The sequence below is a fragment of the Phaethon lepturus genome, unplaced genomic scaffold (assembly GCF_000687285.1).
Source record: "Phaethon lepturus isolate BGI_N335 unplaced genomic scaffold, ASM68728v1 scaffold39567, whole genome shotgun sequence".
Classification (NCBI taxonomy): Eukaryota; Metazoa; Chordata; class Aves; order Phaethontiformes; family Phaethontidae; genus Phaethon; species Phaethon lepturus.
In genome coordinates, this window is record NW_010554784.1 from 39484 (window position 1) to 65024 (window position 25541).

The 25541-nt window shown below is 39.2% G+C and overlaps 2 protein-coding genes across 2 annotated transcripts in view; one reads left to right on the forward strand and one right to left on the reverse strand.

Annotated features, from left to right (window-relative positions):
- Nucleotides 1-9424, forward strand: part of CEP162 (centrosomal protein 162kDa) — a 48010-nt gene extending 38586 nt beyond the window's left edge. The window contains exons 25-28 of the mRNA XM_010291959.1: nt 252-393; nt 3233-3331; nt 6888-7022; nt 9173-9424. Of these exons, the coding sequence (XP_010290261.1) occupies nt 252-393; nt 3233-3331; nt 6888-7022; nt 9173-9391 (595 nt within the window). The 3' untranslated portion in view covers nt 9392-9424. The remainder of the gene's footprint in view (nt 1-251; nt 394-3232; nt 3332-6887; nt 7023-9172) is intronic.
- A 6494-nt stretch (nt 9425-15918) lies between these two features.
- On the reverse strand, nt 15919-25257 carry MRAP2 (melanocortin 2 receptor accessory protein 2). Its single transcript, XM_010291960.1, has 3 exons — nt 25131-25257; nt 21028-21127; nt 15919-16312 (listed from the first exon to the last, which is right to left on the reverse strand). Exons 1-3 carry the CDS (start codon nt 25255-25257, stop codon nt 15919-15921), a joined length of 621 nt encoding a protein of 206 aa, XP_010290262.1.
- Between the last annotated feature and the right edge of the window lie 284 nt (nt 25258-25541).

The window sequence follows — 25541 nt, forward strand, 5'->3', positions numbered from 1 at the left end:
TTCTGTATTGTAGCTGCCTCTAGTTAAATGAGGCACGTATCCAACATTGTAGCCTTCCCACCCTGTCATCCCTCCAGAGCAGTAGAAGTAATGTTGGTGCTATCTTGCAAGGTTTTGTTACAAAATTTCAAACACACGCTGCCTTTAACATTTTTGATGTTCTATATGTTCGAGGGAAAAACCTTGCCACATTTTTTAAGAACTGTCTGTAGCTGCTTTACTGTATCTTTCTTTCCTCTCACTTGCTTCAGGATACAGGAGGACACAGCAGAATACATTGCATCTCTGAAAGCTTCCCATCAGAGGGAAGTGGAGAAGATTCTTTGCCAGCATGCAAAGGAGCATTCTACTTCTAAAGTAGCTGAACTAAGCAGCAGAATTTCAACACAAGAGGTAAGATACAGTAGATACATTCATCATATATAGATATCTGTTAAAGGAATTTCTTTCTAGATTACTATAAACTTTATCTTTCTTTGATGTAGGATCTATTGTTTCAAAAATGGGCCTATGCCACTGTATTCACAGAATCCTAGAATGGCTGATGTCGGAAGGGACCTCTGGAGGTCATCTTGTCCAACCCCCCTGCTCAGGCAGGGTCATCTAGAGCCAGCTGCTCAGGACCATGTCCAGACAGCTTTTGAATATTTCCAAGGAGGGAGACTGCACAACCTCTCTGGGCTAGAGACCTACAACCTCTCTTTGTTAGAGACCAAACAAACACCTGGTCATCCTCACAATACATGTTTTCCCTATATTCTAGACAGAACACCCTGTATTTCAGTTTGTGGCCTTTGCTGCTTCTCCCGTTGCTGGATACCACTGGAAAGAGCCTGGCTCTGTTGGCTTGGCACCCTCGCTTCAGATATTTGTCAACATTGATGAGATCCCCCTGAGCCTTTTCTCCTCCAGGCTAAACAGTCCTAGCTCTCTCAGCCTTTCCTCATATGAGAGAAGCGCCAGTCCCTTCATCACCTTAGTGGCGCTTTGCAGACTTTCTCCAGTAGCTCCATGTCTCTTGCACTGGGGAACCCAGGACTGGACACAGTATTCCAGGTGTGGCTTCACCAGAGCTGAATAGAGGGGAAGGACCACCTTCCTTGACCAGCTGGCAACATTTATACTAATGCAGCCCAGGATACCATTAGCCTTTTTTTCAACTTGGTGTCCACCAGCACCCCCAGGTGCTTTTCAGAAAAACTGCTTTCTAGCTGTGTGGCCCCCAGCATATGCTGTTGTTCCTCCCCAGGAGCAGGACTTTACACTTCCCTTTGTTTTAGTTCACAAGGTTCCTGTCAGGCCATTTCTTCAACCTGTCGAGGACCCCCTGGATGGCAGCACAATCCTCTGGTGTGTCAGCCACTCCTCCCGGTTTTATATGATAGTAAATTTGCTGAGGGTGCACTCTGCCCCGTCATCCAGATCATTAATGAAGATGTTGAACAGGGTTGGACCCAGAACTGACAATTCTACACACCACACCTCCTGAGTTACTGGTCTCCAACTTGACTTTGTTGCACTCGTAGCCACCCTCTGGCCCAGCCATTTAAGTCATTTTGCAATCCACCTCACTGTCTGCTCATCCAACCCCATACTTCATCAGCTTCTCTATGAGGATCTTACATGAGACAGTGTTGAAAGCCCTACTACTGAAATCCAGGTAGGCAATATCCACTGCTCCCTCCTCATCTGCCAAGCCACTCATTTCATCATAGAGGGTTATCAGGTTGGTCAAACATGACTTCCCCTTTGTGGATCCATGCTTACTACTCCTGATCACCTTCTTGTCCTTCATGTGCTTGGCAGGTTTTCAGGATTAGTTGGTCCCTCACTTTCCCACGGTGAGGTGAGGCTGAGTAGCCTGTAGCTCCTTGCATCATCCTCCTTGCCCTTTTTGAAGGTAGGAGTGACATTTGTCCTCAGCAGATACGGTTGCATCTTATCAGGGCCATGGACTTACATTTGTGTGGTTTGCATAAGTATTCCCTGACCAGATCCTCTTCCACCAAGCATGTATATTCCTCATTCCAGACTTGCCCCCTAGTCTCTAGGGCCTTGGATTCCTGAAGGCCAGTCTTGCTAGTAAAGACTGAGGTGAAGGCAGCATTCAGTACCTCAGCCTCTTCCATGTCCTGGGTCACCAGGACACCTGCCCCTTTCATCAGCAGGCCCACATTTTCTGTAGTCTTCTGTTTGCCACTTAGGTACTTACAGAAGCCCTTCTTGTTGCCTTTGCCAGTCTTGCCAGATTCAATTCCAAGTGGGTTTGGGCTTTCCTGACCACATCTTTGCATGCTCAGACAGTGTCTCTATATTCCTTCTAGGTTACCTGTCGTTCCCACTGTCTGTATGCTTCCTTTCTATGTTTGAGTTTTGCCAGGAGTTCCTTGTTCATCCATACATCATCTCCTGACCTTTTTGCCTTTCTCCTTGTTGGGATGGACTGTTCTTGAGCTTGGTAGAGGTGATCCTTGAATGCCAACAAGCTTTCTTGGGCTCTTCTTTCCCCCTCAGGGCCCCATCCCGTGGGATTCTTTCAAGCAGATCTTTGAAGAGGTCAGAGTCTGCTCTCCTGAAGTCCAGGGTTATGATCATGCTTTTTGGCCTGCTCCCTCCTCTCAGGATCCTGAACTCCACCATCTCATGGTCACTGCAGCCAAGGTTGCCTTTGACATTCACATCTCCGCACACCCTTCCTTCTTTGTGAGTTTAAGGCCCAGCAGAGCACTTCTCCTCACTGGTTCCTCTATCACTTGGGTCAGGAAGTTGTCATGAATACTCTCCAGGAACCTCTTGGATTGCTTATGCCATGCAGTGTTGTTCCTCCAGCAGGTAGCAGGGTGGTTGAAGTCCCCCATGAGGACCCGGGCCTGTGATTATATTGGTGCATTAAAATTCTGGGAGAAGTTTTACATACAGTATGAAGGTAGAAGGAGCTATTGCATTCAGAGTATTTCAGAACTTTTTTTAACTGAGGAAAGTAACTTGAAGATTGAGATTTGTTTTCATATACTGTATATGAACAAACGTGCGCTATTTAACAACCCACATAGAGGATTATTAAATAGCACACAGGCACATGCGTTAAGAGGTAGTATTGTTAATATATGCATCACTTATACCTGCAGTACTACAATACTGATTATATTTTTGGTGTATGTTTCCTTTATAGGTCTTCACATGTTGTCATGGGTATTTATGTTAATGATGACTATTTTTAACCTTTTTGTAGATACTGATAAAACATCTCCAGGAACAAATCAGTGAACAACAGAGACAACAGGAAGACCTTCTAATTTCACAAATGCGTGAGGAACTCCTACAAAAAGAGGTATATTTAAACTTGGATTGGGGGTACCTTATACTAATAAGAGTTTCACTTTCATCCTTGTAAAGCCTCAAATAATATATAGGAAATAAGTCTTAGAAACAGTGTCTTTGTCAATTGCTTCCACATTGATTATACCTGAGAATGCAATGTATTTTTCTAATGTGAACAAGAGAACAACACAGCACAGAAGGTAGAACTTTGATCTTCTTTGATTACTATTACTACTACTATTATTAAGTTAGAAACGTCTGACATCTGTATGAAAATTGATCAGCAGATTAATCCAAGCATTCATAGCCTCTTCTTTGAGGTGTGATGGATGGGTAGTAAATAGACCACAGGACTTTTTCTTTATTAAGAGGGTATTTTATTACTGTTTTCAAATTCTTTGTTCAGATAAAGCCTGCCTTTTTTTCATCCTTTGTTGCCATAAAACTGACTTAGGCAATTATGTTCTTGGTTTTCTCCTTTGATATCTATGAAATTTGAGGTCTCATAAGAAGAGAGGGTTAGTTGTAATAGTTCCAAAATTCACTGCTTTGTAAGAGGTATATAGGTTTTTCCTAACCTTCTACTTCTATTAGTAGCATATAATCTAAAAATTACACTTGTTCATGTTTTATTTGTTGGGTTAATATTGTGTGAAATTGCTGTCTGTCTTTTAGCTCAAGCATTTTCAACTATTGGCTATGCTTTTGTTGTTCTTTAAAATGCTGCCAGTCTTTTTTTTTTTTTTAATCGCTTCCTGGTCAGGAGGAGGATATAGCCCGTCTTAGCATTGTGCCTATGCTTAATTCACCACCTACTTGATGTGTGAACGTTGCTAATCTTAACTTCATTTTGATAATACAGTAATTAACCTGCAAGAGTTATTAAAAAGAATTCTCCTATTCTGCAAGGGACTGAGAACTCAACAGACATTTAATCTTGTTTGTGACCCTTAGAAGAAATGAAAGAATTCTCAGGATATGTTTAGTACATACTTAATGTAATTAATCTTAGTCTCACTAAACTCATTCGCTATTTATCTTATCCATGAAAAATTCCACCTCTGTTGTGAAGTATTTATAGAAAAGTGAGGGTTTGTAGGGAGGTAAAAAAGATCTCCTATTAAACAAGCTCTGTATATGCAGAATAAAGGCTGAGACTTTGGGTTCATATTATGAATCTAATGATACATGTTGCCTTTCCATGCAAAGCTTGTTTTACTCCAATGACCTCCATGTATATATAATACTTCTTCCTGGGAAAGCAGGGTGAGAATACAATGAGACAAATGTTATTAAACAGAGTTGTTTCCTCTATGCCTGTTTGCTTTACAGATTATTAATGACAGCGATGATTAAGAGGATGGTCATCCTGTCTAACCCACATGTTACAGGCTGAGTTTTAGGTGTTGGCATTTAAGAAAACGTAAGAGAGTGCCTTTGTTACAAAAATCATTGCAGGACTATACAGAAAAAAATGTCAAATGCCTTACTTACACCCTCTAGTAGGATTGCTTTATTTAAATAACAGATAGTGCTGCTTTTAAAATACATTTTAAGCATTAAATGGTTACACAAGTTGAGCTGAAAAAAGAAGTCAACCAAACCTGCAAATGTAATTAGTCATGATAGGGAAAAGCACTACCATTTGTAATAGGATTGAGCATCCTGTCTAAAATGGTGGTACCTGAAAAACGGCAACCTTTTTTTCCAAGACTCACAGGAAGATTGCTACTTGAATATTAATTTCAGAAAAGCTGTTCATGTTTTCCATTGACTGTATTCTTCTCTTGCATAACACATAGCAGAGCTTTGTATTTAACATAGTTCTGTTTCTGATAAAATACATGGAGCCCATTTTCTTCTGGGGCTTTCTCCCCCTCCTAACGTCTTTCCTGCATTAATTTTTCTTGAATTTAATTATGTATTTGAGATCAGCCCTGTCCTTCAGTGGGGCAACTTAGCAGACAAACAGCAGACACTCATTTTCACAGAACTTATGAAACGAAGACTTCTGCGCCTCTGACAAATGCTGCAGAAATTGGTCCACAGGTTCAAAGCTGCTGGAGAAATGGACAGGAAAAATGTAGTAACATAGGCCGTTTTTTATTTTAGAAAACCACATTAAAAAATGGAAATAATAGTAAGCCATCTTGGAGTTACTTGTCAGTAAGAGTGGCAACATCTTTTGAAGTACACAATGCTTCCAGCTACTTGAATTCAGCAGCAGAAGCCAAGGATGGCCGAGTGCTTGAAGAGGGTTAGCGGTTTGCAGATATATTGGGTAAGGGGAGTAAGGATATAATAAAGGATAAAAACTGCAAAGCTTTCACTTTAGTTTACTTATACACATTAACAAAGTGACCAAAAAAGAACTTACGATGTTTACATGAAGAAATACCAAGTTACTTAAAATAGGCAAAGAATGAAAATAAACACGTAGGGATTTATAAGAAAACGTACCTGAATTTCTGGAGGATTAGGAAATCAGTTGTAAGTCATTGGTAGATTTTATTTGACCTGTCAATTATTAGACCAATGGAGATATGTAATCATGTGTGTTAGCAGCATATCTTTTCTTAATTTATTCCTTAGAAATACACTGGTACATTTTATATTTTATCTTTAACCGGGGTGTGAGAAGGGATTGTGGATAGATTTAGGACATCTATTCATCATATTCTCTGTTAATTTTTTAGTATGTTTAGAACTATAAAAATGGACTGTGACTAATCACCTCATAACATATTATGAACAGGAACGGATTTATAAAAAAGGACTAGATTTTCATATCTCAGGCCATTTCTTACAAATGAAAGGTCCTAATCTGATCCCTAAGCCCCTGCTTAAGCTTTTGAATACAGGAGATTTCTCTTTGATGTCTTCCTTTCTGCAGCTTTTGAATGGAATGATTAAACAACACAAATGCACTTTGAAAGGAATGTTTTATATATATGTGTCCTGGTTTCAGCCAGGATAGAGCTGGTTTTCTTCACAGAAGCTAGTGTGAGACTGTGTTTTGGATTTGGGATGAGAAACTGTTGATAATGTGCTGATGTTTTGGGTTGTTGCTGAGCAGTCAAGGACAGTCCAGCTTCTTGTGCTGGCCTGCCAGTGAGCGGGCTGGGGGTGCACGGGGAGCTGGGAGGGGACACAGCCGGGACAGCTGACCCAGACTGGCCAAAGAGATATTCCCTACCATACGACGCCATGCCCAGTACATAAACTGGAGTTGGCCGGGGGGCGGAAATCGCTGCTCAGGGATGGGCTGTCGATCACGGGGTGGTGAGCAATTGCTGTATTGGGCATCACTTGTTCTTGTACATTCCTGTGTTGGTATTATCATTGTTGTTCCCTTCTTTCTTTCTGTCCTATTAAACCGTGTTTATCTCAACCCACGAGTTTTTTTTTCCCAATTCTCTTCCCTGTCCCACTGCGGGAGGGGGAGTGAGCAAGCGGTTGCGTGGTGCTTAGTTGCCGGCTGGGGCTAAACCACGACAATATGTTTTATATATATTATATTGCTTAACACAATGATAACAGTTTTCATCAATTCTCTCAAACTATAGGTGACAAAATTGTTAGAAGAACTGAGAGAGGCTAAGGAGAGCCAGAGTCCTGAAATGAAGCACTTCTTGTCCCTGGAAAAGAAAATCAAGCATATAGAGAACAGACATGCAGAAAGAGAGCAAGAAATTCAAAAGGTAGACCAGATTATATCGGCATTTACTTCTCAAGAGCACTTTGTCAGCTTAACTGTAATTTTATGGTATTTGAACCACCTCATTTAGCTCACACTGCGGGGCGGCAAGTACTTTTTGATAGCCATGGTTTTGTCTTTGATGCCTGGTGATGCAAGTGAATATAAATGCAGTGCTAGTCAGCTCTTCCTTGCATGACTTGTGCATGACTCACCTATTGGGTGTGTAACTTCCTCGCAACCTGATCTAAGGAAGCCTTCCTTTTGCAGAGGGTTGGACCACATGACCTCTAGAATTCCCTTGTATCATTAGGTTATTTCATATTTCAATTACACTATGAAAGCTAGCTACTGAAAAATTGGCAAAAGTTTGTAATGCAGAGTTTCTTAAGCTATGATATATTCTTCAACTGAACTGTAATTTTATTTTCTAGTCCTAGAAATCTCATTCAGAAAAGCTGCATTAAAAGTATAGAAACATCTTGCAGCAGCCTACACATACTGTTGTTAATATCTGAAACAACAACAACAAAAAAAGCCTTTATCCTTCCCAAGATAAAAATTTTGGATTGACAATTGGATCTTTGTGATACAGCTTCTTGTATCTGACGTTTGTATCCGTTGAATGGGTAAAATAATTTTGCATTGATTTCCCCCTCCCCCCCCATCATTTCATGTCATGGCCTCCATCTAGATTTTTCATCTATTTGGGGAGTTTCTATCATCTGGAAACAGTTTTCTAGTTCATACAGATTTTTTTCTCAACACTTTCATCGCTTAAATATATGACTGTCATTAGTGTTTTAACTTAGGTTTTACTTAAATACGTGAAGTCAAAGAAGAGCTGTTGGACTGGAAGATCATCAAACCTGTAGTAGTTCTTAGTTTGTGGAGTTTGTTCTAGTTTTGAAACCAGATCTCAAGGAATACACTTTTATGTACAAAATTGGTGGTGGTAGAAGGTTTTATTCTCACACATTTCTACATCAGATACTTAATTTTCTTCCCCAAAAGAACTGTGCATAAAACAAGTCACTGGATTAAGACTGAACCCTGCTGCCACTGATGACATTATTATTTTTGTTCACATTCTGTCCTGCTAAAGGCAACTGTAACACCATTACTTTTTTATGCTATTCATGTGCTTTTGTATAATGTGAGAATTTCTCTACCATTTCTGTGAAGTGCCTGCTGCTGCCCAGTTTGTGATCTGTCTCCACTGAATTTGTTACCTGACCTATAGTATTTACCAAGATGTTTTGTAATGTATTTTAAAAAAACAGAAATATTAGTATACGCAAGAATTACTACTAAGTCATTTCACCTTTCTTGGTGCTACTAGCCTTGCTATGTATTAAGTTTTGGATTTTGTTTGTGCTAGTTTTGCACCTTTAGTCATCTGCAGTGGAGCACGAAAGAGTCCCCCAAATGAATGATAATGAACTGAAAAATGTAGAAAAACTAATTGCTGAACAAGATGTCCTTAGAATTGAACTACAAATACAATAATTATGGCCTTTAATTGATAGAGCTTTCCTTAAAGAATCTATAACAATTAATAGTGCTGTGGAGATTTTGATATCTTGTGGCACTTTTTGTTTTGGGTAATTTAATAGGGTTATGCCACAGATTCATGTGAAAATTAATTCAAACTTTTATCTGTAGCAGCTTCAGACCTTTGTGACTACAGAATATCTTCTGATCATTGATAGAACTTGTGGCTTTTAGAAGTACAGTGGTAGCCCCCAACATGTCATTCAGATTTGGTTTGTTTCTCTTGCAGAGTGTTCTTTTAATTAACACATTTAAATGGCAATTGGAAAAGTTCATTTTGATTACAGAGGGTTTTATGTTATACGCTCAGTCTTAAATATTCAAACTTTTAATTGCTGCTTTGGAGAGGATGAGTTAAATTCTCCCGAGGCTCATTAGTCAGTAATGGATTCTACCCTTCCGTCATTAATGCAAATATTTAAAGGAATTTATTGCTGTCAGAATGATTTTTGGAATATTCAGAACAAATTGTTTCCACTTAACATGAGCTTTGAGACCGAGCATCAACTGTAATGAAGCGGTATATTTTTGCAAAGGGGCAATGTTGGCTGAGTATTTGTCAAGGAAGTCACAATGCTGACTGTCTTCTCTAATTTGCAGGCAGCCCAACTAACACAACATATTACGGAAGCAAGGCAAACCCATGAGGTTGAGAAGTGGCGAAGACTGGCACAACGGAAGAATCAAGAACTGGAGAAATTTCGAGTGGAATTGGATTCAATATTAGATGTTTTACGTGAACTGCAGAAACAAGGGGTTGTTATTCCTGCACCTAATTCCTGTGCATTCAGTGTGACAGACAGCTGTTGGAAGAGATGATTAGGTAGGAGTGGATTAGACAAGCAGAATTTTAATATTCAAAGTTATATATAGAAAGTATTATCAGCAATCATTAATGTAACGCTTGTAAATTGTATTACATTCTGATCTTATCTGGAATCTTGCTTGTCCAAAAGTAGGTTTGCACTGAGCAACACCCCAGTCATATTGTATGTCTTACCTTTTTTTAGGAATAAAGTTACATGCAATTTTTAAAAAAAACTTAGAATAAAGTCAATTACCATTGAGAAATTCCATTTGATGCTTTTCCAGATGCGGTAGAGCATGCCTGAATATTTTCCACTTGTGTTTATAACTTGTCTTCTCTTACAGTGATTCCTTTGTGAACAATTCAAGTAATATGCTGTTTGGCTTGTATTTTTAGTATATAGAGTTACCATTTTTCATTCAGTAGGGCATGAAAATCCTATTTTCCAACATATTGCTTCTCTTCCTCCAATTCATAAAACGTTCCTTCCCTTATCTTTAAGACCCATTTCAACTTTGTGAATGATTGGAGGGCTGGAGCAGGGCAGGCATTCTCTGGTCATGCTCAAGTTCAAACTATTTTGTTTACTTTGCAGATACTTCCAACTGTGCTGGTAGGAGTGATGGCAGAGTGGTCTAGCTGAATTGTTATGGGGCAGATATGAAAAAAGCCTGTAAAAGACTATGTGGGAGTAGTCATTGGTATCCCTTTCAAAAGGGAAGGCTGTATTGAGTAGGATTTTTACAAGTGACAAAGGAGAGAGACTAGTATGCTTAAGCAGAAATAATCTACCACCCAGAGAATGTGGCTATAACTTGCTGCTGACCCGCTGGGCAGCATAGCAGATAACAAGCTGAATGTCAGAAAAGCCATTGCCTTCTCCCGCTTCTCTTATGCCTGGCTGGAGTCATACACCTAAGTGTAGAGCCTGCAAGATGCTAGATAGCCCAGGAGCAATTCCTACTGCATCACTAACGTGTTGTGCTAAGCTTTTGGTTCCTTATTTCAAAAAAAGAGATGGGCCAACTGTGGGAAAAGAACAATCTGTGGTCTAGAAAATGTAGCCTTAGAGACCCTGAACCCACAGGGGCTGCCCTGCTCCAGAGAGGAGACTGGGGAGGGAAGATGAGGATGGCTGTTAAACACTTGTCCTGTGAAAAAGCTGCAGCTAAGAGGACAGAAAAAGGAGAAGCAGTACGTCAAATTACAGTAAAGAAAATTCAAGATAGCTAGCTATTTGGTGGCTGTAATGACAGGTTTTTCAAACAATAAATTACTAGTTTGAAGCCTCAGCACTGAAAGTCCTTAAGAATTCCACAGCACATATATTGAGGTCGTAGATCAATCAAATCAACTATACTTATTTAGGGCAAAAAGAAGATAAAAGCTAGAATGTACTCTTCAGGCCCCTGGAGTATTGGTTGAAGGTAGCATTTAGTCAAATGTGAAATAGTTGAGGTCTGTGTATATGTATTTATGTACCGTGCTTCTTCAGGGACCAGCAGTCAACACATGTTTTGACTTACACAAGCATGTGACCAAGCATGCATCAAACACAAAATAGTGTAACAAATTGTACCATACAGGCAGTAATCAACAGTGCAAGCTTTTTTTTTTTTGAGCGTACACACACACACACACACACACACAAAAAAAGGATGGTCAATTGGCAATTAATATAGTTGTTTCATAGTCAGAGATTTTCATTATTTTTAGTATGGATGTTTTGTCCCCCAATAAGTCTGTAATTCATAAAATGTGTAAATACAATAATGCTTTGTATATAAAATATAAGCCTGTGTAAATATGCTGTGTTTTCTTGCTTTGGGACTTTTGCAAATGAAAAGGATAAAACTGAGTAATTTCAACTTACTGTTTATTTCTTGTACAATTTGCTATATGTGTAACATTATTAAAGTGTGTGACCTGAAGTGAGGTGTGGTTTTGTTTTTTTTTTTTAATTACAGCAACCCTTGTGTTCCCAGAGAGGCCTGCTCCTGGATGTAGGTATGCGAGGGCACTGCCTAGGACAGAAGGGGCTGGCAGAAGCATTTCTTCTATTCTTCAGGTTGCTAGAAACTCTCTGTCAAACATCCAATCCTGAGGTCAAGGGTGGGGTTGCCTTAGGGTTCATACAGTTCATTCAAACACCTTTTAAAATTCTTATAGTCAGTTTTCAGCAAATGCTGGTATCTTACGTAGTTTGAATTAGATTTCAAATTAAATTCTCCCTCTATTTTACTGAGCAGGGACAGCATTATTTACCATTACTATACTGTATTCTTACATGCATTTATGTAGCAGTGTGAGTTTTTAGGCATTTACCATGAACAGACTGTCTCTGGTCTTGCATGGCTATAGTAATGGTGTTCTTTTTGGAGAACTAATGTCCAAGTTTTAATTTCTCTGCTAAAGGTATTAGCAATTAACAGTACAGAAAAAGGAAAATACCCTGAACCAGAACAAAGGCTGACAAAAGCCTAGACATAGGGAAGAAATTTTTCCCAGTGAGGGTGGTGAAACACTGGCAGAGGTTGCCCAGAGAGGTGGTAGATGCCCCATCCCTGGAAACAGGTTGCCCCTGAGCAACCTGATCTAGTTGAAGATGTCTCTGCTCACTGCAGGGGGGTTGGACTAGAGGACCTTTAAAAGCCCCTTCCAGCCCAAACTATTCTGTGATTCTGTAATTCTAACAAACTATTCTGTGATTCTGTAATTCTAAAACAGGTCATTACTGTGTTCTACTCAGGATTTCAGTGAGATCTTTCAGAGAGTAATAGAATTATATATTCCCCTTGTATATTTTTCCTTTTCTTATGTCCTACTCTTTTATCGTGCATTTCCAGGAGGCATTGTAATGAATGGATTAAAAGAATCTTAAACATCATTTCTTTGAATCATGGCCTTATATTTAAGCTGGAATTCATTTGTTTGCAACAAAGCAGCTGGAGTATAATAATTTGAATTGTTATGTTTGAGGCCTTTAGGAAATCAAGTGAGCAGCTGTGTGACTGAGTAGCCTAGATTACAGAGAAGACGATTGTTCAAGAGAAGAAAATAGGGTGTGCAGAAGAATATCAGTTCTCATTGTGGTACTTGTAGCAGGACATAAGCAGTATGTTCTATTTCAAGTTCTCTGAAATACATGTCATGAGGCTAGTAAGTTCAGTCCAGCTCTGCAGTAGCTCTAGTTGATTTATTTAGCTCTATCATCTTTCACTGCCAGGAGGATAAGGCAGTGTAGAAAGGGAAAAGCACACTTGAATTCCTTCTTTGCCAGTGGCTTGTGAAGGGGTTTGCGGGGTTCTTTTATTCACAGAGTGGCAAAAAAATGTCAGTATTGAAGTATTCAAGATCTACAGCTCAGGTGCATAAATACTAAATTGCATGACAAATAATATATCACTTCACCTTTTAGCCTCAGCTATCATACATCACAGGATTTTAGCAGAGAAGTTCATGGGTTTACCTTTCCTTTTTTTTTCCCTCTAGAAACAGGCATTTTCTGATTTTACATTGTAGCTGCTTTATGGGGTATTTTTAAAAAGGTACACAACTAAAACTTGTTCACACAGAAGAACATTTCACAACTATTCACTGGAAAACTGGAATACATAATGGACCTACTAGGTTCTCCCAGGATACAATACACATTTATGCAAACAAATATATGTAATTACCTTAGGGGAACTCTCCATGATGTTAATCTACCACACGTGATGCATTTATAGTGAATTTTAAGAAGGGGCTCTTTAACAAGACAGCCCAAGTAGTAAGAAAACTTGCAATAATTCCATTTTCAAACACCATTAAATTCCAGGGACTCCTTCTGAAGGATTACCCTGGTCAAACCACTTTCTGTTCATTCCATAGTGAATCAACTCATGTTGGCTTTCTGGGAAAAGATTAATTTTTTTCAACAGGTTATACAATGCTGGTTATTATACCAAACCCCTTTTCCCTGAGGCAAAGCATTGTGTCTATTAGTTCTTAAAAAGAAAAAGAAAGAATGAATAGCTTTAAAATAACAGCTTTTGAAGACTGCAGAAAGTTTCTGCATTTGCCCTTGACTCTGCTCTATTGCAGAGACAGAGAGAGCACAAATCTGAATCAGACTCCATTGTTGCCACAGTGCTTCTGAAGTCAGGTGGGGACTGCCAGATTATTCTCCTCTAAAAAGCAGGATGAAAGACTTGAAAGATAGAAGGGAGAGAAGATGAAAAAAGTAGAACTACCATCAGGAAAGAACAAAAGCAGGAACCAAACACTCAAATACCTTCACAGGAGGAATACAATGCTTCAGAAGGATGCCAAGAATACAGTTCAAATATGTTGTAAGTTAAATTGGTATTATACCTTGATCATGTTATTAAACACCTTTCATCTAGGCATTAAGTGTCACCAGCATCCATAACACACAAATACTTCTTTCTCCCCAAGGCAGCAGTTATGCACCTAAACAAAAGCCACAAAGATTTAAAGTGGCAGAAGAAAAGCTTAGGTTAGCCCACTGGGAATAGCAAGCTTTTCTTTTTCTAAATCCAGACCTGCATTATTCTGAAACCTAGTTTTAAATGCTTTAAAAAAAAAAGCTTCATTTCTTGATTGTGGAGGAGATGGATATTTCTTCTACACAGATTTTCCCCACATTTCTGGTTTTCAAGCATAGCAAAGGAAAAAATTAAAAGAATAGATCAAACATCATTGAAGGCAGCTCACTCATCCAGAAATAGGCTATAAAAGCCATTTAGTAGAAGTCCCAGAGCTTGTTAGCAAGAACAATATTATGCTTAAGCTTTTTTCTGAACTGAAGCTCTAGATAGCTAACAATTGTTTAAGGTACCTCAGCGGGAAGCAGCTGCCACATTCAGAAAACTGATTTCCCAAATTAAGAAGTTTAGGAAGAGAAAAGGAAAGTCCACAGCTACAGCTTTCATAATCACTCATAGTTAAGTACTTACTGTAAAAGGCAGCCTTTTCTGTACGTGAAGCACCATCATCCTGGAGACCTATGTTGCAGCCCATGCAGCTAATGCTCATTTCTAACAGGGTTCACTTTGGTCTTCTCTTAGGAACTATTTTCAACATAATCTGCTAGTTCTAAACAGTATCTGCTTTGCTTCAGGTATAATCCCATTACTTTAAGCACTAGAAAGTAGTGCAAGAATTAATTACATTTGGAAACAGGAAGTCTAGGTATAAGTGGTTTATAAGGACACAGGAAATGCGAAAAAAGTTTCCCCCACTCCTTTTATTCTTTAAACGCACTTTTTTCCCTATTTGCCAGGTGAAGGACAAACGACTTAATTGGCATTTAAGCATGTATCAGCAGGCCATGCTACATTTTAACTCTGACACTAACAGGTTGTATACAAAAAGGTTACTTTCAAGAAAACCCAGTTAGGCACAGTATCTTGAATCCACTAGTTTCATTTCAGTTGAGAACTTGCAGAGCACTCTTGTTCCAAATCCAACAAAGGATTTGAACCTGGTTCCTCTGCATCCTATGTGCTTGCTCTAAAAAACATCTGGCCATTAGTTACCATCTTTTTGAAGAAAACTGAAGTGTAATTTAAGTACTGGCTAAGGTTCAGAACCTTACTCCTTCTCTAAAAAACAGAGGTTGAAATTACACCTATTCAATTCCTTAACAAACCTTTCCCCGGGAGAACAGCGTTAACATGCCACCACCATTTGCATACAGTAACTCTAATGGCAAAAGAATAGTTTTTAGCTGATTTCCTGTGATACAGCTACTGAATCCTGTACTTACCAAACTGGAAGTTTGCATCAGCAATACACACACACACACAAAAAATCAAAATTACTGTTTCTGTGTAGAATACTAATTCCAGGCCGCCACTGGGCAGCTGTCAGAATGTCACTCTGAAGTACTATAATTAACAGGTGCCAAATTGCTTTCACTCAGCAGCAGGTGGTGGTAGCATTTTGTAAACACTGTAACCAAACAATTTAATATGCAAGGTAATTCCCTCTGGAAGCTTTGTAAGCTGAGTTTAACCTGCACTGAAAAGCAGTTAGGAATCAGAAGTTGAAGTTCATGCCCAGCAGATATCCATTGTGCTGCTCAGTTTCAAGGTGTCCTTTTTCAGAGTGGTAGAAACTGCAGAACTTCCTCAGGGGCTGCCTATTTATTCCTTGCTTCATTTGAGGTTTACACTTTTCTTGGCTGGGGAGTTTCCATACACCTCCCAGTGCCAGGCCTTCACAGTCCCCACAAATTATTACAGTATCCTTTAGAAACTGGACATAAGCAGTCATTTAAAAACAAAGAACAAAACAAACAAACAAATCAGGAAGCAAAAGTAATGCTGGGCAAAAGGTTTAGACCACAGAACGCATCAGAATAAAGCAGTCAGTGTTTTACTTTTGTCTAAACTGAGTTCTGTCAGCACAGCCAGTCTTAAATACAATAAAAAGCACAGGTCTGAAATACCTTCTATCAAAATACCAGAAGGCCAAGAAAGGCTTCAAACTGGACAGTAACAGGAATGTTTACGTTAAAGTAAAAGACTTCTCAGTCAAGGATCCGATGGGAAGATTGCATGACTGATTTGCTCTCTAAAATGATTGGTGGCTCTGAGATGAGGAGATCATCCTCACCTAGTGAAGAGTTCTGCTCAGTGTTCACAAAGTTAGGAATGTTAAATTTTGTAAGACAATTTAGGTCCTCCTCAAACATTCCACTGCTCCTGGGAACTTCCTGGAAGTGGACATTACTCTCCAGACCTGGACCTTTCTGACTTTGTTTTGCTTTGTCCAAGTGTTCCACCTCATTAATACAGAAATGGAAAAGTGACCGGGACTCTTCAGCTATTTGACGAGAAAAGACCCTCTCCGACTCTAGAGGTCTTCCAAAATCTGCCACAAAGCTATTCATGCGAAATCTTTTTTCAGAAGGTTCTGCATTGCTAAGGACAAAAAAGAAAAATACAGTGAGTACAAAAGTAGAACTATTTGAGTTCTTAACAGCAAATTGGGTTTCAGCAACCTTTATGATTGGGAAGAAAGGAAACCCTACAGTTTATCTACAACAGACTTTAAAAGACAGCACTATTATTTTCTGCTGAAGCTATTTTAAGTCACTCCATGGAAAATTATCATGATAAATTATAAGTTATCAATGCCAGCACTCTTAAATGGTAGTTCTAGTAATCAATATACTTCAATAATCAGCTCACTAAATGAGCTTAGAAATACTCTTGAGTATTTCTTCTTGTTACTACTTGATATCAGGTTTTTAAAAACAGCTTACAGAACACTGAGAAAAACCTTTGATAGATAAAGTATTTATAAGACATAGGCAGCACTGCTGCCACTAAAGGCATAACTTGAGTGCTTGGTCATCCAGACATCAAACCATCTCTTCCACTAAATTCAGTCAATGACATTCGTATTTCCAAATTAGAAGAGCTTGAACTAAAGACTGCTATAAAGACTGGCAGTCTTAACAATTCGGACACACAGCCCAGGAAAGACATCTTAACATCTTTCTTGGATTTTTCTAGAAGTGTTAGCTCAAACCAGCTCTAATCTGCATGCACTTGTACAGGAGCTGTGAACAGCTGGGGTTGAAAAAAGCTCAAGCCACAATTTACAAGTTTTGCAGATAGTAACACATTCTTTGTCAGGCTGCATTTATATGCTGTCATCACAAAATGCAAGCTATTTGCATCTGGATGGCAGTAGAGGTATTCAGGGGAAGAGCAGTGAAAAATCCAACCATTCTCAGAAGTTTTGTTCAGTAAGAATTAATAAATCATACTGTTTACATGTGAACATGTAGCAAATGACACTGGAGCCAGATAGTTGGGCTCCTAAAGTAGTTGCACACAGCACTTACACAGATTTTCAGAGAAACATTATCATTTAATTCCCTTGAGTCTGCAGTAGAAGGTAAGTTCCTACATGCTTTTGAAAGCCTTAGATGGCACCTTCAGAAATCTATACCTAAAACTTTCAAGTTGAGAGGATACCTACCATTAGTCTTTCAGTCACAGTTAATCTTAAAGATCCCTGCTTCTCAAATGCTAATTTACTTCCATTACATAAGAGAATTCAGTCCTAACAAAATCAGTTACAGTAGCCTTCAAATCAAAGCAGTCACCTAGTTTGTGAAAACTATTGGCTCATTCTGCATTTCGACATGAAGCATGAAGAAGCATAACGTTTACACTGATGCAAGATAATCCACTGTATACACACCAGGAGGCAAACAGACTGCAATAATAGTAGTAGCTTTCAGACTGATGACTGACATTTATGTATTTATAACACAACAGGTATCACCACTCCAAATTTAAATTGCATGTATAGTTTTGCAAATCTCTCACCAAGAGTGTCTGTGTAGTATTGTGGCACAAACAGTGGAGGTGACAAATAAGCACAAAAAGAAGGACAAGTGCTGTAAGCCTAGGAAGAAGTGACTTTGGAAGAAAGCTTAAAATTCATCCCTCAGAAAAGTAAAACTAGTTCATAGGTGTAGAAAGTGCTTTATAATCCAGTGAGCTATGAAGGAGCAAAGGCTGACTGCAAAGAGTGGCATACAAGACTGGCAATGGCAAGCTAAAGAAATTTTATGACCCAGGATGGTGAGGACATACGATAGAGAAAAATCCTGTGCTCATGAGCAGGTAACACGTGATCCAATACACAGTCATATTTTCAGATTCTAAAATTCACAAATACTATCTTTCTGTATTTCGGGGAGAAATTTTGTTTATTTTTTTTTAACTAGACTAGAAACTTGCATATTACAGTATGCAAGTACACCTCAGTGTGTATCTTTTCAGAACACTCAAAATAAGAAAAGCAGCCTCAGAAATCCCAGTTTCACTATGGAAAGGAGCATAGCCACATGGACAATCAAATCCCTTTAGCAATATTTGGGCCAACAAGACCTTCTGAGTCCCAGAAGCTGCCAAGAAGACAGCAGGAAGGCGAGTGCCAGACACTTTGAGCATCACATACTGAAAACCACTCAAAACAAGCAGTTGCCAATGAACTAACCCAAGCTCCCTTTTCTGGGAATCTTCCAGCCTACGATGCTGGGTTCTAGTTGGCTGGATTCAGGATTAAGCTCTGGACTCTGTCCATGGGACTCGAGTGCACTGGCAGGGTACAGACCATTTTACCCAGTGTACCTTTCTACCAGGGGCATACTGGTTTGGAACTGACCCTTGATACTTCTCTATAGCTTAAACTTTCCTTCTCTGAACACTCCCTGAAGTGACCTGGGGTACTTGGCAAACTGTGGAAAGGAATAAGTAGCTAATCCTCCAAGCAGCAGGGTTTGCAAAGGGAACTTGGGGATCTAGATAGATCCTTAGTGCCAATCCAGAAATGCTACCCTGAACCTGAGAAACCTTCCTGAAAAAGTTTTCAGCAAACACATACATATATCTGTAGAAGTTTTTCTTTCAGGGGATCTGCATTTCTCTAAGTGGATTTTACTCCAGAATCCTTAACCAAAACCAACTGATTTCTTAACAAAAAGATTAAAAAAATAATAATTTGTCATTTCACCAGTGCTACAACTTGCCTCAATAGCTGCACGAAGCTTTGAGATTACATCTGCCAATGTTTTGTACAGATCAGTTACATGAACGCATGCATTTGTTGCATTAATGCAATTTTAAGGATGCGTTTAAATGCAGAAACAAATATAGCGTACTGTCTTCTCCCAAGTGATGAACGAGAGTACTTCTCAGAAAGAATCTCAAAAATTTGTTTTGTCACACAAGCTAATGTTCTACACATTCTAATATGCAAGCAAACAAAAGAAAAGTGCAACAGGCATCATTTCCGTAACTAATTATATTTCTACCTCTCCCCATCCATATCCTGACCCTTTTCTTCTGGTCTGAGAATGTACCGAATTCTGAACATCTTGTACAATTTTGAAAAGTACATGCTATCATACCCCTTTATATTGAGCCAAGAAAAGCATACTACTAAAAAAATCAGAGTATTCTACTTTGGATCCATCCATCTGAACTCAGTTACACTTATCTCTTACATTAATGGTACTTTAAAGAACAGCCAAATTGACTTACTGAAATCAGAGACACATCCAGCAATCAGGCTGGTTTTCTCCCAAGACATAGGAATCCCATTAATATCCATTTCTAAAGGAGGGCTGCAAGACAGCCCACTAACGAAACGATGAGTCATGAAGAATCCAGTCAGGTATAAGATGCAGGCAAACTAAAACCACAGTCTGCACTGGTTTTACAGGGAGGTATTTATGTTCACCAGTTTTTGTATACATGTATAAAAAATAAGAGGAAACAACAGTATTCATTGCCCTTAGTGTATTCCTGGATGACCTATTTCCAGTACTGTACACATTTAGTTTTCAAATCCATATTAAATTAAATTCTCTTTGTTGTATATTTGACTTCATCACTTCTTCCCCTCTCAAATTATTCGCATGGCTTTAAATATATTTGGGAGCAAGGTCTGGCTATTTATGACAGTCCGTAAGGGAGGCAAAAATACCAGCAAGTTAGGTCTGGGAAGCTGAATTCTTCTGCCTCTATTTCCTTCTCACAGAAGCAAAAAATTTAGGACCACAGATGAGGCTCACTATATACATACATCCTCTCTAATATGGCCCTGTCTCTAGAGATGTGCAGTTACACGAAGGTTCAGAGCCAGGCTATATGTGGCTAAATAACAAAGTAGGCAGAGATAGGCAGGCTGCTTTAGGAAGTGATAATAAGCACTAACAATTGCCTTTCACAATCAGCTTCTCATCATTGCTACCTGCCTGCAAGCAATCTCACCCTCCAGAGAGGCTTTTTATTTCTCCACTCAGGCTTGCATGCCATAAAGAAGATGCGGGTTCAAACTTTCTCAGAGGAAGGGACACTGACAGCCTGTGTGCTGTGCAAATGCAGATGAATGGTTGAGGCAAGGCATGGTCTGCACATACTTAGCACCCAGAAAGAACAAGAAAAAAAGGTTAGTTTGTGGCTTTCAGGGGACCCTGGTGTTAAATATATGCAGAGCTGATATGTACTTCAGCATCTACTGGAATTTCTCAGCAGAAATTAAAACACTCGGAGACCAGGGGAGCTACAGGGTTAAGGGAAGACTTTTTTTAAATACCACCTAACTACCTTTTGGAGTTCAACACAAAAATATGTGGAAACCCGCCAGACTTCACCTTCCTTCATTTAACATCTGCACTGCATTATTTGTATATACTCTGTCAATATTCACATTTCTCCGTTCCACTTCATCATAACATAAGCCTACCTAGAATGACCCCATTTATTTGCAGAACAGTACTCTAAAGCTGTTTGGCAGCCTACACACCAACTTCCTTTTAGCATGAAAATGCATACATGCAGCTATTCCCTTCTCTTATGGCATGCCTACTGACTATTTGCAAAATAGGGAACACATGAATAACAGTTCTGCAGAACTGGTCTCCTAGAAGTGCTTGGAACAAAGATTATTTGAAACGAAGATAGACTGCACCCTTTCATAAGAATGAGGTGGAACAAGACGCTCCTGAGCCAGTGCAATATCAGCAGTGTTGCTGCTTGTTTGGGGGCTGCAAAAGAACATTCACACCACTTTAGCAGGCTGGATTTGTTATTCCAATTTTCAGACTCACTCTTGATGTGGTGCTCCTGTCTTCGTCAGCAGGGTCAGGACAAAAAACATGAAGATGACAAAAACTGCAAGACCAACCCAAAATCCAATCACAATGGAATCTGGTGAAAAAGAGAAAACAAGATGATCAGTGATTCACCTGCACTTGCAGAAAAGTTTCCTTTCACACGCAGCATGACTGCAAATCCCCAAAGACTTTGCAGCTTATTCCTGAGTGGCAAAGAGGACGGACAACCAGATTTATCATTATCCATTTTCAAACAGAAAGCTGCCGTTGAAGCTCTCATTTCTAGCCCAAATATTACTGATGTCTGGACAAACCAGAAACAAACTGCAAGAGGGAAGACACTGAATTCTCTTCATTAGTAAAATAAGAGCAGCTCGCTTTGTGATGCCTGGCCCATTTCCAAGCCGTGCTTTGAAAATAACTTCAGTGCTAGAACTCAGAAGAGAAGATTATTTGATTTTCAGCAAAAATCTCTGTCCCTGTAGAACTGAACTCCTGTTATTTTAACTGATTTCTGCCCCAGACCATTAGGTTTCTGGGGTTTGATGGGTTTCTTTGGCACAATAGGCTTAGGAAAATCTAGCTTTCCTCCAGTGGTAAGATAGATGGTTCTGAAATAAACGGAACCACAGATAAAACAATTTGCTACCTCAACAAATATCAATAACCAACATATAACAAGACATTTTAAAATAAATTTTAATTTGGGTTTCCAACTCGCATACAGAAAAGTGCAATATGATTTCAGAGGAGCCAAATGGATTTGGATAGAAAAAGTCAAATCACCAGTTAATTAAAAGGAAAACACCAGTGCAATAGCCAAATATAGAAGCAATTGCAAAGAGCATGGCTTTTTGCCTGTGTGCATAAAACATACCTACTGTTCTCTTTTATAGCAAATGGACACATAGGTAAATCACCAGTCCTATTTAAAAAAAAATCTACGTCCACTTATAACTTCAAAGTTAATCCACAGTTGCTCCTGAAGGAAGCTCAAAGCTTCCAGGAACTCGACTAAGAGAGGTCCAAGTGGGACAAACATATTCCCAGACAAGAATCAAATGATAAGCATGGCCCAAAGTCACAGAGCACCAACCCAAAATAGGACCTGGTCCAGAACCCGCAGTATGCAGGTAGTATTTTCATATACTGTCATATATTTTTCATAATTTTCAGTTTTCATAATTTTTCAGTATTTTCATAAAACTGTCATTTTGGTTAGTTATTTTTTGTTTATGCAAATATTCAAAACTTCCACTGTATAAGTTCCAAAAAATTAACATACAAACATGCAAGAGGGAAGTCTTGGTCAGGACAGGTATCCTATCTACCCTTAACCTCTCATTACACAGCTACTACTGAACCTCAAAGATCCTCTCTGGCTGTAAAGCTACATGATGATCTGTCTGACCGAGTGCAGCAGGCACAGCACAGAACTTTAGCCAGCCTGTTGAATCTCCTGCAGGACTAACTAAAGACACCAGAAAGCAAGGAATTGGCTATCCTGCCTGGTGCTTGACCCCAACAGCTAATCACACTCCCACTGTGAAATATCTTCCACGCTAAAAGGCAGATCTGGAAACTGGAAATCAATTCAAACCATTTGCTCGTTCTCTGTAAAGTCAAAGTGCCTGCTGCAACTTGAGATTTTCTCCCTGTGAAAATACTTTATCACAGTCAAGTCACTCCTTAATCCCTTTTTCTGTTAAGTGAAGGAGTTAAGTTTCAAGCCTCCCACCACAATGTTTATTCCACCTCTGCTGCATCTCCCCCTCTCAACACCCTTTGTAAAATAACTAGAGGGTGGTTTGAGTATAGGTGTCTGGGGAGAGGGGAGGCAGTTTCTAATACTCCCTTCTGCTTAAAGCATACTGGTATGAGTTTATTTCTGTAATTCCATGCATTATGAGCCCTAAAGTATATTCAGAATGATTCTATAACTATAGCCTTATATACTTATGAACAGTGGTTCAAGATGCATCTTGTATTTGGCCTTACTAATACAAAACAGCGTATGTTTATCTACCATCCTACCAGACTTTGCAGTACCTGAAAGTTTTATCTAAAAATAAAAACTCCCATTAAAAATATTTACCACTTAACCATTTACAGTTACTAGTACCTACCAATTAGTAAGACGTGCTTCAATGATATGCAACTGCACTGATAACCAAAATGTAAAGTCTGATCAAATAAGATGTCTAAAAAATACGCACATAGATTATATTGATCAAACTGCAAATCTTAACTCATCAACTAAGGAAAAAAAATAAAGGAAAAAAATTTAAAAAACCAACAAGATTCCATACACACCATAGACATAGACTGTTCCTTTACCAGATTAAACTTGGCCTTCTGAGAATGCATGCAGTAACACCAAAGTAAATAGAGCCAACTCCAATCTATCAGTTAAAAAGAAAAACAAAACAAAAACACACACAAACACCAAAAAAACCCAAAGGGGAGGCGGGGCACAAAAGCAGAAGGGACTTCCTAGGTCACCAATTCAATACTACTATTAACCTCTTCTATAAGTACATCAAGTTCCACCTGAAAAGCGGTTGTTACTTCTGCCCTGTTCTCTAGTAAGAGTTATCCAGAACCCTCCTGCTTGACGAACAACACAGCCAGACAGCAAGGCTGAGCTGCCACACTTAGCAGGGCAATCACTTCGATGGCAATCCAAGATCTGTTTTGCCACTACCCCTTCTGCAATCCAGAGGTAACCATCATTTTTTTCTTTTTCTCCCATTACACTCTTTGACACACCGAGCTAAAAAGAAGGCATGTACATAACACTGCAGCTAATCTTTGTAATCAGTAATCTTTGTAATCAGGTTTGGCCTCTGATTAAGTGGAAGAATGGAATATAAATTAGAAACATGATAAAAGCTAACCTACATTTTTCAAGTACCTAACATTTATGAAAATACAGACAGTAATCAGCAGACTTTTTTTTGCGGGGGGGGAAGAGTAAAGTACAATTCATGCTAAAAAGCAAATTCTATTCTATTTTTTTTTAAAAAGAGTTAATAACTTCAGCAAGTCTTTTCTGTCCCTTGCAGAGCCTCCCCCAAACCTCCTGAATGTGCAGAGCCAAGGGAGACCAGCCTTTCCAGGCTGCTATTTTCCACTGCAGGCACTCCTCTTTCCCAGTCTGAATCCCCATCATGACAGATGAGGTAGAAAATATGTATCCCACCCTGGACCACTGCTCCAGCACTGGATGGAGACCCTTCCCCAATACTTCGAAGGCTGGTGCTCAAACTCTCTCACAGTGTATCCAGCTCAGACAAAGAAACAAGTTGGTCTGCTTCTCTTTGGCAAAATGCTTGCATAACACACCCAGTAATTCTGAGTTAGTCTCTGTTACTTTTTTCTCCTTCACCACCCCCCAAAAAAAAATTTTTACATAAAAGCCAAAGGCAATGCCTGGATTTTAGATAAATGTTCGTCCAGCTGTATTAGCTTGTCCTAGCTAAATTTCCTCACAATTCCTACCCATATTTTTCCATCTTTCTGGTCTCTCTCCCCCACTTCTTCCTTTTACTGTAAAACAGCTCCAGTACTAGCAGAATACTGAATTTGGCACACTCCTCCTATGAAGGAAGTCCCAATGATAAAAATTTCTTCAGAAAGAGGTATTTCTTCTTTTGTTTTAAATCTTTTAAAAGCCTTAGATTTAATTTTCTACGGAGAAAAACAAAAGCAGTAAGGCTGCGCACCACTGCCTTTTTAGCATTAACAGGAACAAGAACAAAACAACACAGATCATACCAAGTAGTCACCAGAAGCAGCAGTGGCTGTATTTGCTGTTATAAACTGTTCCTGATGCTCTGCTATGCCTCAGTATTGACAGATTTCTACCATAGCTAGGAAATCCATGGTTATCTCACGTACAAGCAAAGCAGTCAACAAAAAGACACAGAAAAATAAACAATTGCATATAACCTAATAAATAGACTAATACCTCTAGTTGCTGAGAATCAAAAAAATTGGGAGAGGTATTTTTGTACAATAATTAGTTACAAGTTAAGAGAAGGAACATTAAGATGTGGAAGCTCAGTTGCAATAAAGTATGTCTCTACTGAACTTACATTTATGAGCCTTCAGGCCTTCAAAGGACACTGGTCCGTACTCATAGTACTCGTACTCCCAGGTGTAATCAGAGTTAGACAAGGCCTGCTGGGAGGTTCTGTTAGAAATCAGCCTCAGGGCAGACATCTTGCACCCCGATAAATATATACCTGTAGATATAAAATGCATTAATAGAGACTACGCACTTCTAGTGCATCTCTTGATTTTATAGAGAATTCTTTCTTGTTTAGGGGATCTCCTCCTCATTACTGTTCCCAAGAGCAGCCGCTCACACTTACAAAGGCTCTCTCCCCACTGTTCCTTTAAAATCCAGTATCACTGCCTCCTCAGACAAAGCTATCGCATCCCTTCCCATTCCTTCCCCAGTCTTGGCTGACCAACCACCAGTCAACACAGAGTTTCTCTTCAAT